Here is a 14,069-nt window from a genome sequence, read left to right as displayed (position 1 = left end):
CGAGCGCTGGGCGGGGCCGGGCTCCAGGCGCTCGGCAGCCCCGCTGTCCCGCCAGAGCGGGCTGGAGGGGGGCCGCGGCTGCAGCATGGAGCGCGGCGCGGGGCAGGGGGCGCCCGTCTTCGACCTGCCTAAGGTGAGCGAGCGGGTCAGCACGGCCGGGCCGGGCAGCGAGCTGCGGCTCTGAGCCGGGCGCCGGCTGCCTGCCCCGTGCTGGGTGCTCCTGGGTCCGAGCCGGGGGCTGCGTCCCTTCCGTGGGCGGGCGGCTCCGCGGTGGGGCAGCCCCCCGCACCCCGGCACGTGCCTGCCCCCCGGGGCAGTGGGGGGCTCTCTCTCTCCCCCTGCCCCTCGCACCTCTGCCTAGAGCCAGATTCGTGGCCGCCGCCACCACCAGGGCCGGCCTTAGGGGAAATGGCACCCTGGGCGAACTTGCATTTTGGTGCCTCTGGCCCCCGTGGGCGTGGCGCCCCCCCCCATTGCCCCGCGCCCCCATGGGCTCCCCAGTCTCACCACTCTCCCTTCACCCCTAACCCTGCACTGTGCCTCTAATGCCTGCCCCCTCCTGCGCACCAGTCCCTGCACCCCAACCCCTGCCCCCTCCTGTGCCCTAACCCCTACACTGTGCCCCTAATCTCTCCACTCCCTTCCTGTGCCCCCAATCCCTACACCCCCTTTGGCCTAACTCCTGTGCCCCTAACCCCTGCACTGTACCCCCTTCATCCCAACCCCTGTCCTCCCCTTCTGCGCCCCTAGCCCCTGCACTGTGACCCCTTCGCCTCTAACCCCTTCATCCTCCTCCTACACCCACATAGGGAAACTGACCTGGATGCACAGAGCAGCTGGCCTTGTTGCTTGCTCCCCCTGGAACTGCTGCTCCTCTGCCCCGCACACCCCTAAGAGGCTGTGTGGGGGGAGAGCGAGGAATGACATCAGGGCTCCCTGCATCCAGGTCACTTTCCCTACCTGGGCTGCATAAGGAGAAGGCAAGAGAGCAGCAGCTCCTGTTCCTCACCGCCCAGCCCAGGTGGGGAAAATGACCTAGATGCAGGGAGTGCTGGTTTTGTGTGTGTTGGGGGGACTGTGTGAGGGACACTGTGTGTGTGAGAGAGAGTGTGTGTGTGCAGAGAGCGTGTGTGAGTGCGTGCATGTGTGTGAAAGATTGTGTGTAAGTGAAAGACAGCGTGCATGTTGGTTCTTGGGGTAGTGTGTGAGAGACAATGTGTGTGGGGAGTGTGAGAGAGAGTGCATGTGTGTGAGAGGGAGTGTGTGTATGTGTATGTTGAGGGGAGTGTGTCACAGAGTGTGTGAGAAACACAAAGTAATGCACATTGGAAAACATAATCCCAACTATACATATAAACTGATGGGGTCTAAATTAGCTCAAGAAAGAGATTTTGGAGTCATTGTGGGTAGTTTTCTGAAAACATCCACCCAATATGCTATGGCAGTCAAAAAAGCGAACAGAATGATGGAAATCATTAAGAAAGGGTATGGGCCTAAGTGAGTATATGAGCAAGCTTCAGATTAGCAGCTGTGTTAGTCTGTATTCGCAAAAAGAAAAGGAGTACTTGTGGCACCTGAGAGATTAACACATTTATTTGAGCATAAGCTTTCGTGAGCTACAGCTCACTTCAGGTGAATCCGATGAAGTGAGCTGTAGCTCACGAAAGCTTATGCTCAAATAAATTTGTTAGTCTCTTTAAGGTGCCACAAGTACTCCTTTTCTTTTTATGAGCAAGCTGTCTCTTTAAGACAGCATTCAGGATCAGGAGTCTGAAGGCTTGTTCAGACACTAGCAGCTGCTGGCAATTCTGGACCCAAAGAGGCAGCAGCACAGATTCCCCTCTGACCTGTCACCCTGGCTCAGTGGAGACCAGGTACTTGGGCAGGGGGAGGGGACACCTGACATCAGCTCCCCTCCCACCCCCTGCACAGCAGACAGGGCGCTCACAGTCCCAAGCAGCGTGGCCAGGGGTGGATCCAGGGGAGGAATGTGAGGAGGGAACAGGAGTACAGATGCTGTCCAATAGACATGTAGCATTGCAGTTGAGTTATCATTCCATAATACATCCCAGGCACTTCTAATGTAGGGCGGGCATTACTCCGAACCCTCCAAAGTTCAACGTGTGAGACAGGGACCTTTTTTAAATGGTGACAGACACCCAACACAAAGTAACAGAGGAGAGATGAGACAGCAGTATGTGGCTTCTGTCTCAGCAACAGCATTTTCTGTACACTTGCTGTTAAGATCTGACATGTTTAATACTGACAATTTATATTAACATAAACTTCTTCCAGTCTACACATGTGGTGATCAGTTAGACCCTGAGCATGTGAGCAAGAACCAAGCAGTCAAGCACCTCAGAGAGAGAATGCTTGGTGCCACCTCAAAGCCCCGGCCCACTCTGTCCAATGTCCCATTCCAGTTGTGGCCATCCCTGATGCTTCCAAGGAAGAAGATTTAACCCCCCCTCCACCTCAGAATACAATTGGAATCCCTTCCTGACCGCTTCAGGTAGCCAGCTGAAAGCCTAAAGCATGACCATTTAGTGACATAAACTGGAGAGAGCTCCAGGGCTGTTGAGCCCTGCCTCCTACCATCACAAGCAGCCCCGTCATACAGTCACACTCATAAATTTGTCCAGCTCTCTCTCAAAACTAATTAAGTTGTTTGCCTCCACCACTCCTATTGGGACAATCCACTGTTCCAGAAATGTTCCTGATGGTTAGAAAGGTCATGTCCCCTATATACATTGGGAAAATCATCAAACACACATAGTCTACTGAGGACCACTGTGCCAACCAGAGTGTCATGGTTCATGATGTTGCACCAGGCATCGTGTAGCAAAGTTCCCAGATGTGGCTCAATGCTGTAAATTCACACATTTTTGGGGTGGCCCTGCAGGTGGTGCCAGATGGGGTCAGTGTGTGCACCCCTTTGCCTATCAATGGAGACTTTGAAGTAGTACCTGATAAGGGTCCCTGCTCAGGGTAATGAGTGAGAGCCAACAATGGACCCAGTGGATGAGGGCCAGGTTCCCCAGCAGTGGTGAAGGTGGATGAGGCATCACTGGATGTCTGGACTGCATAGGGTGGAAGAAGAGCTAGATCTTTGTAACAGTCATCCACTTCCTCAAGAACCAACAGCATCTGGCAGAAGAGTTTCTGGGAAAGGGAATGGTATCCCGCAAAATAAAACCCCTGTACATTTCCCCAGTCCCAAGGAGGCAGAGTGAAACAAAGAAGTAACCCGCCATTATAAACAATAAGAAAAGTCCTGCGCTTATCCAGTTCCCCACTTGTCCATTTCATTTGGAGAGACAAGGCTCCAGTTAGCTTTGGGTAGTTCTTACAGCCCTGGGAACCTGATGGTGCTGGGCTTTTTTCTTCCAAGTTGCACTCTACTTTGGGTGGAGTTGCTCAGATGCTCCTCGCCCAATTTCTTTAACCCTGTTTTATTGCAAGGTATTTGAGGGGGAGAGAACCCTCTCCCGGAGACATGGAGTGGAACCTTGTTACTTTCCTGCTGCAGTTTACAAGTGTCTTGTTTACAATACCAACAGAGGGTAGAGGCAGATAGCCCACAGTTTAAAGGAAGTTACTTAATGTTGCTGTCACTTCCATGAAAGTACTGCACTTGTGGGTCGCTTTTGCAGGAAATGTTTGAGATGAGCTAGGAACATGTAGATGCATGTTGCTAGGATTTTGTACATGGCACAATATGGAATAAATATGGATCATGAGCCTCAAGCCTATAATTTCATCAAAGGGTTGTGCGGCCACCAAAACGCTCAAGGAGTGATGCCTCTGTGAAGCCTCAGTCATTGAATGGAATTGGAGCCCAATAATTCAAAACTTGCCAGGTTTTTACATTTTGAGGAGGACGGATCCAGGATCTGTATCACTTTGTGCTCTGCATGATCTACAGCTCCCTCCTGCTGCTGCACTTTCTTCCATTCACATCCTTCACTCCTGTCCCTCTTGCTAGCTTCTTCCAACTTGACTCCCATCCCTCCTTCCCTACTGCCACCTCTCTCCTTCTATTGTTGCCCCTGTCCTCTGCTCCCTATCTTGCCCCCCACAGCTCATTCTATTCTGGTCCTTGTCCTAATTATTAGAACCATATAATTATGTATGGGTAGAAATCTCATGCCTGTGAATGACCAGGTTTTGACCTTGTCTATCTGGGTTCTTGTATTGCATCCATCTCCCTAGAAACTGAATGCCTCCCTAGAATAAAAAACAATAAAGCCTGCTGGCAGAGGTTGTCTGTATGTGTTATTAAAAGTAAATGAACGAAACATGAGTGCCAGAATATGAGAGACCTATTGCTGGAAAGCTCAGTCGAAGAAAAAGAATTTGTACTGTATTTAGACCTGAATGTTGTGAAGCTAGTGGGGTGAGCTGGTGGGGTGAATATTCAACTGTCTGCTGTGACCATTTGTTTGACCATGTGCTTGTTTGTTTGAATAGTGTGACAGTTTGACCCTGTGGGTGTTTGACTGAAAAGTGTGAATTCGGCGTGCTTTGTTCCAGGTGGGCCTTGAGTGGTTGATTGGAGGGAAGGCTTTGAGCCAGGCCACCTGCTTCGAGCCAGCAGCCTTATAAAAAGGCAGCCAGTTGCGAACCAAGTGAGCAGTGAACCGAGGACAGGCAAACAGAGGGAGTTTGCCTGTGGGGAGTTCGCACAGAGTGTTTCTGCCTTTCAGGCTCCTGAGAGAGTACATACAACATATGAGGAACCTCTTCGAAGGAAGACACAGATAGTGAGTGATCAGTTGTTGTGACCTGCTCAGAATGTGCCATGTTTGTGTTTCGCCCAGAGGACAGACGTGACTTCGTCTGTACGAAGTGCAAGCTGGTCTGCATATGGGAAAAGAAGGTTAGAAGACTTGAGAACCAGGTATCAACCCTGCATTGCATCAGAGAAAATGAAGATTTTCGGGCTAAAAGTCAGTGTTTGGTTCTGGAAGCAAAACATGCTGAAGAATCAGCGAGTGCAGTGCAGAGCGAGGAAGAATATTGGCAGCATGTGACCGCCAGAGGAAGAAAGAGGAGAACCTATGTACCTCCAATGCAGCTAGAGGTGTGAAACCGTTTTCAGGCTCTCTGTACAGGTACTACTGCGGAGAAGGATTTGGAAGAGCCCTCTGAGGGAAGATATCAGAAGGAGACCCCCATTGGCCAGAAGGCATGGGATGCATTGTCCTAGGGGTGGAGGTTCCATGACCACCACTCCCAAGGGTGATGATGGTCGGGGACTCCTTTCTAAGGGGGACGGAGTCATCCATTTTCTGATCAGACTGGGAGACTCGAGAAGCGTGCTGCTTGCCTGGAGCTAGAATCCAGGATGTGACGGAGTGTTTGCCGAGACTGATCAAGACCTCAGACCACTACCCATAAGAACATAAGAATGGCCATACTGGGTCAGATCAAAGATCCATCCAGCCCAGTATTCTGTCTACTGACAATGGCCAATGCCAGATGCCCCAGAGGGAGTGAACCTAACAGGTAATGATCAAGTGATCTCTCTCCTGCCATCCATCTCCACCATCTGACAAACAGAGGCTAGGGACACCATTCCTTACCCATCCTGGCTAATAGCCATTAATGGACTTAACTTCCATGAATTTATCCAGTTCTCTTTTAAACCCTGTTATGTCCTAGCCTTCACAACCTCCTCAGGCAAGGAGTTCCACAGATTGACTGTGTGCTGAGTGAAGAAGAACTTCCTTTTATTTGTTTTAAACCTGCTGCCCATTAATTTCATTTGGTGGCCCCTAGTTCTTATATTATGGGAACAAGTAAATAACTTTTCCTTATTCACTTTCTCCACACCACTCATGATTTATATACCTTTATCATATCCCCCTTTAGTCTCCTCTTTTCCAAGCTGAAAAGTCCTAGCCTCTTTAATCTCTCCTCATATGGGACCCGTTCCAAACCCCGAATCATTTTAGTTGCCCTTCCTACTTCTCCACGTGGGCACCAATGATACCGCCAAGAATGACCTTGAGCGGATCACCGCAGACTACGTGGCTCTGGGAAGAAGGATAAAGGACTTTGAGGTGAAAGTCATGTTCTTGTCCATCCTCTCTGTTAAAAGAAAAGGCCCAGGTAGGGACCGTCCAATTGTGGAGGTGAATGCGTGGTTACCCAGGTGGTGTCTGAGAGAGGGCTTTGGATTCTTCGACCATGGGATGCTGTTCCGGGAAGAAGGATTGCTAGGAAGAGATGGGATCCACCTAATGAAGAGAGGGAAAAGCATCTTCGCAGGCAGGCTTGCTAACCTAGTGAGGAGGGCTTTAAATTAGGTTCACCGGGGGATGGTGACCTAAGCCCAGAAGTAAGTGGGGAAGTGGGATACCGGGAGGAAACACAAGGAGGAGGGTACAAGATGGGAAGTCTCCTGATTCATACTGAGAAAGTAGGGCAATTGGCTAGTTATCTTAGGTGCATGTACATGAACGCAAGAAGCCTGGGAAACAAGCAGGAAGAATTGGAAGTCCTGGTACAATCAAGGAACTATGACGTGACTGGAATAACAGAAACTTGGTGGGGCAGTTCACATGACTGGAGCACTGTCATGGATGAGTATAAACTGTTCAGGAAGGACATGTACGGGAGGAAAGGTGGAGGAGTTGCATTGTATGTAAGAGAGCGGTATGATTGCTCAGAGCTCCAGTTTGAAACTGGAGAAAAGCCTGTTGAGTCTTTGGGTTAAGCTTAGAGGTGAGAGCAACAAGGGTGATGTCGTTGTGGGCGTGTGCTATAGACCACCGGATCAGAAGGATGAGGTAGACAAGGCTTTCTTCGGACAACTAACTGAAGTTTCCAGATCACAGGCCCTGGTTCTAATGGGGGACTTCAATCATCCTGATATCTGCTGGGAGAGCAATACAGCAATGCACAGACAATCCAGGAAGTTTTTGGAGAGTGTTGGGTACAACTGCCTGGTACAAGTGCTGGAGGAACCAACTAGGAGCCGTGCTCCTCTTGACCTGCTACTTACAAACAGGGAAGAATTGGTAGGGGAAGTAGAAGTGGGTGGCAGCCTAGGCAGCAGTGACCATGAGATGGTTGAGTTCAGGATCCTGACAAAAGGAAGAAAGGCGAGCAGCAAAATATGGACCCTCGACTTCAGAAAAGCAGACTTTGACTCCCTTAGGGAACTGATGGGCAGGATCCCCTGGGAAGCTAATATGAGGGGACAAGGAGTCCAGAAGAGCTGGCTGTATTTTAAAAAAGCCTTATTGAGGGCGCAGGAACAAACCATCCCAATGTGCAGAAAGAATAGCAAATATGGCAGGCGACCAGCTTGGCTTAACAGTGAAATCTTTGGTGATCTTAAACTCAAAAAGGAAGCTTACAAGAAGTGGAAATTTGGACAGATGACTAGTGAGGAGTATAAAAATATTGCTAGAGCATGCAGGGGTGTAATCAGGAAGGCCAAGGCACAATTGGAGTTGCAGCTAGCAAGGGATATGAAGGGTAACAAGAAGGGTTTCTACAGGTATGTTAGCAACAAGAAGGTCAGGGAAAGTGTGGGACCCTTACTGATTAGGGGAGGCAACATAGTGACAGATGACGTGGAAAAAGCTGAAGTACTCAATGCTTTTTTTGCCTCGGTCTTCACAGACAAGGTCAGCTCCCAGACTGCTGCACTGGGCAACACAGTATGGGGAGGAGGTGAGCAGCCCTCAGTGGTGAAAGAATAGGTTAAGGACTATTTAGAAAAGCTGGACATGCCTAAGTCCATAGGTCCAGATCCAATGCATCCGAGGGTGCTGAGGGAGTTGGCTGATATGATTGCAGAGCCATTGGCCATTATCTTTGAAAATTCATGTCGGGGGAGGTCCCGGATGATTGGAAAAAGGCAAATACAGTGTCCATATTTAAAAAAGGGAAGAAAGAGAACCTGGAGAACTAAAGACCAGTCAGCCTCACTTCAGTCCCTGGCAAAATCCTGGAGCAGGTCCTCAAGGAATCCATTTTGAAGCACTTGGATGAGAGGAAGGTGATCAGGAACAGTCAACATGGATTCAACAAGGGCAAGTCATGCCTGACCAACTTGATTGCCTTCTATGATGAGATAACTGGCTCTGTGGATATGGGGAAAGCGGTGGATGTGATATATTTTGACTTTAGCAAAGCTTTTGATAACGTCTCCCACAGTATTCTTGCCAGTAAGTTAAAAAAGTATGGCTTTGATGAATGGACTGTAAGGTGGATAGAAAGCTTGCTAGATTGTTGGGCTCAATGGGTAGTGATCAACAGCTCGATATCTAGTTGGCAGCTGGTATCAAGTGGAGAGCCCCGGGGGTTGGTCCTGGGGCCGGTTTTGTTCAACTTCCTTATTAATGATCTGGATGATGGGATTAATTGCACCCTCACAAGTTCGCAGATGACACTAAGATGCGGGGAGAGGTAGATACGCTGGAGGGTAGGGTTAAGGTCCAGAGTGACCTAGACAAATTGGAGGTTTGGGCCAAAAGAAATCTGATGAAAGAAATCAACAAGGACAAGTGCAAATAATCTGCAACATCCACCGCGTGTTGAAAAGGTACCAGTCTTTTATCTTCCAAGAGGTCTTGCTCCTAGCAGAAATTATTTATCTCTGAAAGTGTGTGGCAAGCAGAGGTTTAGAATTAAAGGTGATTTGGGCTATTGTCTCAAGTGTAATGGGTCTAAACTAAAGCACCATTTTGAAACATGATCAAAGCAAGGGTAGCTTTTGGTTGAGAAACTGAGGTGCTTATGGAATGGCATTCTCAGCAAGCAGAAATCAGGATTAGTCAGCATTTAAGACAGTGGTTCTCAAGTCAGTGTACACGTACCCCTGGGGGTGCGCAGAGGTCTTCCAGGGGGTACATCAACTCATCTAGATATTTGCCTAGTTTTACAACAGGTTACATAAAAAGCACTAGCGAAGTCAGTACAAACTAAAATTTCATACAATGACTTGTTTATACTGCTCTATATACCGTACACTGAAATGTAAGTACAATATTTATATTCCAATTGATTTATTTTATAATTATATGGTAAAAATGAGAAAGTCAGCAATTTTTCAGTAATAGTCTGCTGTGACACTTTTTTGTATTTTTATATCTGATTTTGAAAGTAAGTAGTTTTTAAGTGAGGAGAAACTTGAGGGTATATAAGACAAATCATACTCCTGAAAGAGTACAGTAATTTGGAAAGGCTGAGAGCCACTAGTTTAAGAGGTTATGAATATCAAGCTGGAGCAAGTTAGAAACAAAGTCTCCCCTCTCCACCCCAACTCATTATGGGACCAAATGTGAATAGGACAATTTCCTGAGCAGTGTTAAGATTCCTGTAAATAGTTTGCTTGTGAGGGAATGTTAAAAATGTGACCTCTGGGAAGAACAATGAATCCAATTCTGTCAATTTTCAGACATTTAAAAACAAAACCAACAACACCCCCCCCATACACTTATTATGTTTCTTTTCTATATTGAGTAGCTTTCTATGTTCTCTCTTTTAGCTCCCATCTTGTGACTCCACCATACTGGCTATATTTATAGCATATTCTGATCCAGAGATTACTTTCACAGTTTTATGAATGTGTCATTGTTCTTTGTTTTTTTTATTATTATTATTACAGGTAGAACTTCATGTCCACCTGGATGGAGCCATTAAGCCAGAAACAATCTTATACTTTGGCAAGTAAGATGTTTAAAAATAACAGTTTGCTTCAGTGTGTTTAGCTGGTGCTTTGATTTGTAAAGATTTCCTGGACAGAGGCACCTCTGTTGAAAAAAGAAAATTCCTAGAATTTGGCCCTGTCCTTGCTGATTAGTCCTGTGTTAGTTACAATTATAATACTTTCCATTAGCATGATTTTACCTGACAAAGACAAGGATTTTTTTTTACTGAGCCCTGCCAGCCAAACTGTCCTATAGAGCACTGTATGTCTCCACCCAGTTCTCAAAAGTTCACTGTCCATGTCCGTCCAGGAAACTCTGCTTGAAATGTGCAAACAACAAATGGCTGTCACCAGCATGTCCTAGTCGGAGTGTAAACCAGCACTGTGACTGAGTGCATGATGCACAGAGCTGACCACTTTCTAGTAGTGTAGTAGGGAAACTGGATTGAATTGGTGTCAAATATGTAACCAAACAGTGACCTAGTGCCCATCTCCTTATGCTCATAAGCCACAAACCAAACAGAGCTATAAACAACAACACTAACAGGTTAGATGGGGAAACAGATTTTGTGGTCAGGCTTTCAAACAAATTTAGAAAGAATGAGTTATGAGTCCATTTCTAAATATATACGTAAAACAGCGCAGTGTTCTGTCTCATTAATAGAGTTTTGCAACGTGCAAACAACGCTAGCTCACCAGCATTGCCACCAGCTGTCCCTTTTAGTTGACTGCCAGTCCCTGGTCTGTAGAAAGCAATTGGCTGGGTCAGTTGTACTTGCCACACTACTAATGCTAGTGTTTGTGTTTTCAGCAGGGGTTTTTTCTCTTAGCACTCAGTGTAAATTTTCTGTTTGATCCTGCATTGCCATCTCAAAACCTGATGGTATAATTAGGGCTGTGTAAATAATTGGATATTCAGTTCAGGAGCAGACCTGAAAAAAAAATAGTTTTGGGTTGACCTGAAAAGAAAATGTTTTGAAATTTTTGCCAAACTGAAATGTTGGAAAAAACGGTTTGTGTCATGTCAGCCATAACATTTGGTTTTGATTTTGAAAATTTGAAAATCTGTTTAAAATGGAGGGAAATTCCAAAATGAAGAAAAGTTGAAACTTTTTTCTCCAGAACACCAAATTTGACCTGACTCTGTGGGATTGTTTTTTGTTTTTGTTTTGGAGTGGGGAAAAAAAGGGTTCTGTGCAAAAAAAAAAATTGCCTCACTCTAGATGTAACCCATTGCCAAGAAAAATCTTCAGTGCTATGGCTTCATTGCTGGCTACAGAGCCCATCCAAGCAAGAAGGAGCAGATGGGCTCTGTAGGGGAGGCAAACTCTGGTTAATTGACACATACACTTGATGAGTGGCAAGGTAAATAATTAACAACTTGAGGACCTAGCTCTATAATTTTAAACAAGATAAACATAAACTTTCACACCTGGAAGAAGTTTCATTTAAAGATAAAGGACATTGGCAAACAATGCCAGATTTCTAAAGTGTGGCGGAAATCCCTGTTATCAAGAACGTCATGATTAGGTTGAATCTAACAACCAGCCTTTGCAGGTTCTTGCCCATGTCCCAACAAATAACACTTCAACATAGTTGTGGGGGCTTTAGCCATTAAAGCAATTTCCAGTAAAAATGGAACAGATGTGGCATCATCTAAAATGGATGGGTTGGAGGATTTGATAAAATATTTTTGTGGGGGGGGAAAAAAATTACTTCTCAGGCCAGGACTAAGGTGCCTTCAGAACTTGCAATAGTTTCTGCGATGCAGCCAAGATAAATATTCAGAAGGTGCATCAAGAAAATCCTTCTCATTAATTGCTGGATGCCCCTTTGGTATGTTGTGTAAGAATTCCCCTTGATTTCACCCATCTATACATATTGTAGGATCAAAGGAGTGGGTTAAAGATTTCAGTGTATGGATAGGTATCCTGTGCATGTGAGGGATTCATTGACACATCTGACTCTCTGGAGCTTTTCTACTTCCTTATGGCAATGTGGGTGATTGGGTTGTATGGTTACCTGGGGGATTCTCTTGACTCTTGTAAATGGGAGTGTCCATACTTCAACCACCAGAGGGAACTGTGCTTGCAACTTGGCAGGAGTCCAGGGTTGCCCCATGCTTGTATAAATGGAGGTGACTGGAGCTATTTTTATATCTACTGTAAAGCTGGAGCCTACAAAATCTACCACTCCCAACATATAGTGCTCAGTTCAGGGTAGAGCAAAAATGCATGCTGGTTTTTGTGCAGGGACAGCATTTTGTGGGGGCAGTCTAGGAGTCTGCTTTGAAAATCTGGCCCCAAGCATAGAATACTGCTTGTGATCATGACTTAGTGATCATGACACGAAAACTGCTTGGTACAGCTCAAACAGCAAATAAATAAAGTTGCTGGGCGGTGATTGACTCAATTTGACTACATCCAAATAATACAATGTTGTAGTGACACATGAGAGAGACTCTGCATTGGTGCTCTAAGTCTTGTGTTTGCAATCCCTGCGTAGACTCCCTGAAAGCACAGGTTTGAATTCTGTCAGGCTTGACTGTACTCATCCACCTTTTACGGTGCATATGTTGACTTCCACACAGTCTAGTGTGTCTAAGTCTTATATCTTTATATGTGTAGATGATCCCAAATTACCCTGCATCCAGCCCACTGTAGTTAAGTGTACCATAGACAGAGAAAGGCCTGCAGGAAGGATTTGAATGAGGATAGGATTAGGGCCTGTTCACGGGCTCAGGAAGGACAGTGTTCAATGTAGGGCATGGCTTGGAGGTGTCTGTCATTTAAACTAAACAAACGATGTGTCATCAGAGTGGAAAGGGCAATGTGAAAAGAGTAATCCTTAACAGTAATGAATGATGTATGCTGAGTGCCAGGGTTTTAATCTGTGGTAACTGCGTTTGCCATTGAACTGTGAACATAGCATAGATTTCCTACACCACAGAGCAATAAAACATGTGTGTACATTGAGCAGAGGAGCAATATCAGTCACGCTATTTTCCTGCAGATAGGTTGTGTAGTTGGCTGTTGGAACTGGAGAAGGCCAAGTCCTCGGAAATGAGATCTGGAGTTTTTCCCCTCTAGCTCACAAGCTCAGAGACAGCCCACTTTTGGTAGCAATGGAAGGGCTTTCCTATCTGGATGCTCTTTGGTGGCTTCTCTGAGAAGGGGCTTGGGTGTCAGCTTTGGTTCACAGTGTAAAGATTTCCGCATCTGAGAAACCACATCACAATTGTTGTCTATTGTTGGCAGCCTCAGCAGAAAGGTTAAGGATTGACCAGCTTTTGGAGACTAGCGACTGGCAATCCTGAGAAGGTTCCGTGGCTCAGTTTAGACATGCAATCCGAAGTTTGTTGGCAGCTCTTGACTATGTATAATTGGGGTGGAAAATTACTTTCATGAAATAATTAGGCATTTATGCTTCCGGGACCAGGAAGTACCGAGGCACCAGGAAAAGAGAGGTTCTGTTTTGGTTCTATTTCTTTGGATAGTTCTGGATCTGTTGTTGCTGCATTGTTGATAGAGATCAGTCTCCTCTCTTATCCGGGTGGGGCTAAGATAGGTTGTGTAGTTGGCTGTTGGAACTGGAGAAGGCCAAGGCCTTGGTATTGAGATCTGGAGCCTTTCCCCTCCAGCTCACAAGCTCAGAGACAGCCCACTTTTGGTAGCAATGGAAGGGCTTTCCTATCTGGATGCTCTTTGGTGGCTTCTCTATGAAGGGGCTTGTGGGTGTCAGCTTTGGTTCACAGTGCAAAGATTTCCACGTCAGAGAAACGACATCACAATTGTTCGCAGCCTCAGCAGAAAGGTCAAGGTTGACTGGCTCTTAGAGACTAGTAACAGGCAAACCTGAGAAGGTTCCGTGGCTCAGTTCAGATAAAAGCAATCCGATGTTTGGCAGCTCTTGAGCCTATATAAAGGGGGCTGGAAATTTCTTTCTTGAAATAATTTGTCAATTATGCTTCCAGGACTAGGAAGTACCAAGGCATCAGGAAAAGAGAGGTTCTGTTTGGCTCAGTTTCTTTGGATAGTTCTGGGTCTGTTGTTGTTGGGGATAGAGATCAGAGTCCTCTCTTATCTGGGTGGAGCTCCAGAGGCACATATGTGAGATACCTTTTTTCTGTGCTGTATCTGTTCTGTGGAGAAATAGAAAAGTGAAATGTTTATCGATTTCCAGGAAAAGAGGAATTCCGCTCCCTGGTGACACTGTTGAAGACCTCTTGCAGCATGTCAGTTACACGGAGCCACTCACTCTCACCCAGTTTCTAGAAAAGTTTGCTCTCTACCTGCCTGCCATTGCGTAAGTAACTTATTGCCTGGTAACCGCTGCAAGTTTCTTATCGGTTTCAGGCATCTGCAAGCTAGAATTGCCGATTTGGGGCTTGAATGGTCCTGAG

The 14,069-nt window shown here is 46.4% G+C and overlaps 1 protein-coding gene across 1 annotated transcript in view; it reads left to right on the top strand.

Moving 5' to 3' along the window:
- Nucleotides 1–14,069, top strand: part of LOC311529662 (adenosine deaminase-like) — a 30,871-nt gene continuing 16,802 nt past the window's right edge. Inside the window, exons 1-3 of the mRNA XM_084645803.1 lie at nucleotides 1–133; nucleotides 9,626–9,687; nucleotides 13,850–13,972. Of these exons, the coding sequence (XP_084501929.1) occupies nucleotides 86–133; nucleotides 9,626–9,687; nucleotides 13,850–13,972 (233 nt within the window). The 5' untranslated portion in view covers nucleotides 1–85. The remainder of the gene's footprint in view (nucleotides 134–9,625; nucleotides 9,688–13,849; nucleotides 13,973–14,069) is intronic.

The sequence above is a fragment of the Lepidochelys olivacea genome (assembly GCF_965140295.1).
Source record: "Lepidochelys olivacea isolate rLepOli2 genome assembly, chromosome: 13".
NCBI classification, from domain to species: Eukaryota; Metazoa; Chordata; order Testudines; family Cheloniidae; genus Lepidochelys; species Lepidochelys olivacea.
The sequence above is the reverse complement of the archived record's forward strand: the minus strand, read 5'-3'. Positions and strand labels throughout refer to the sequence as shown.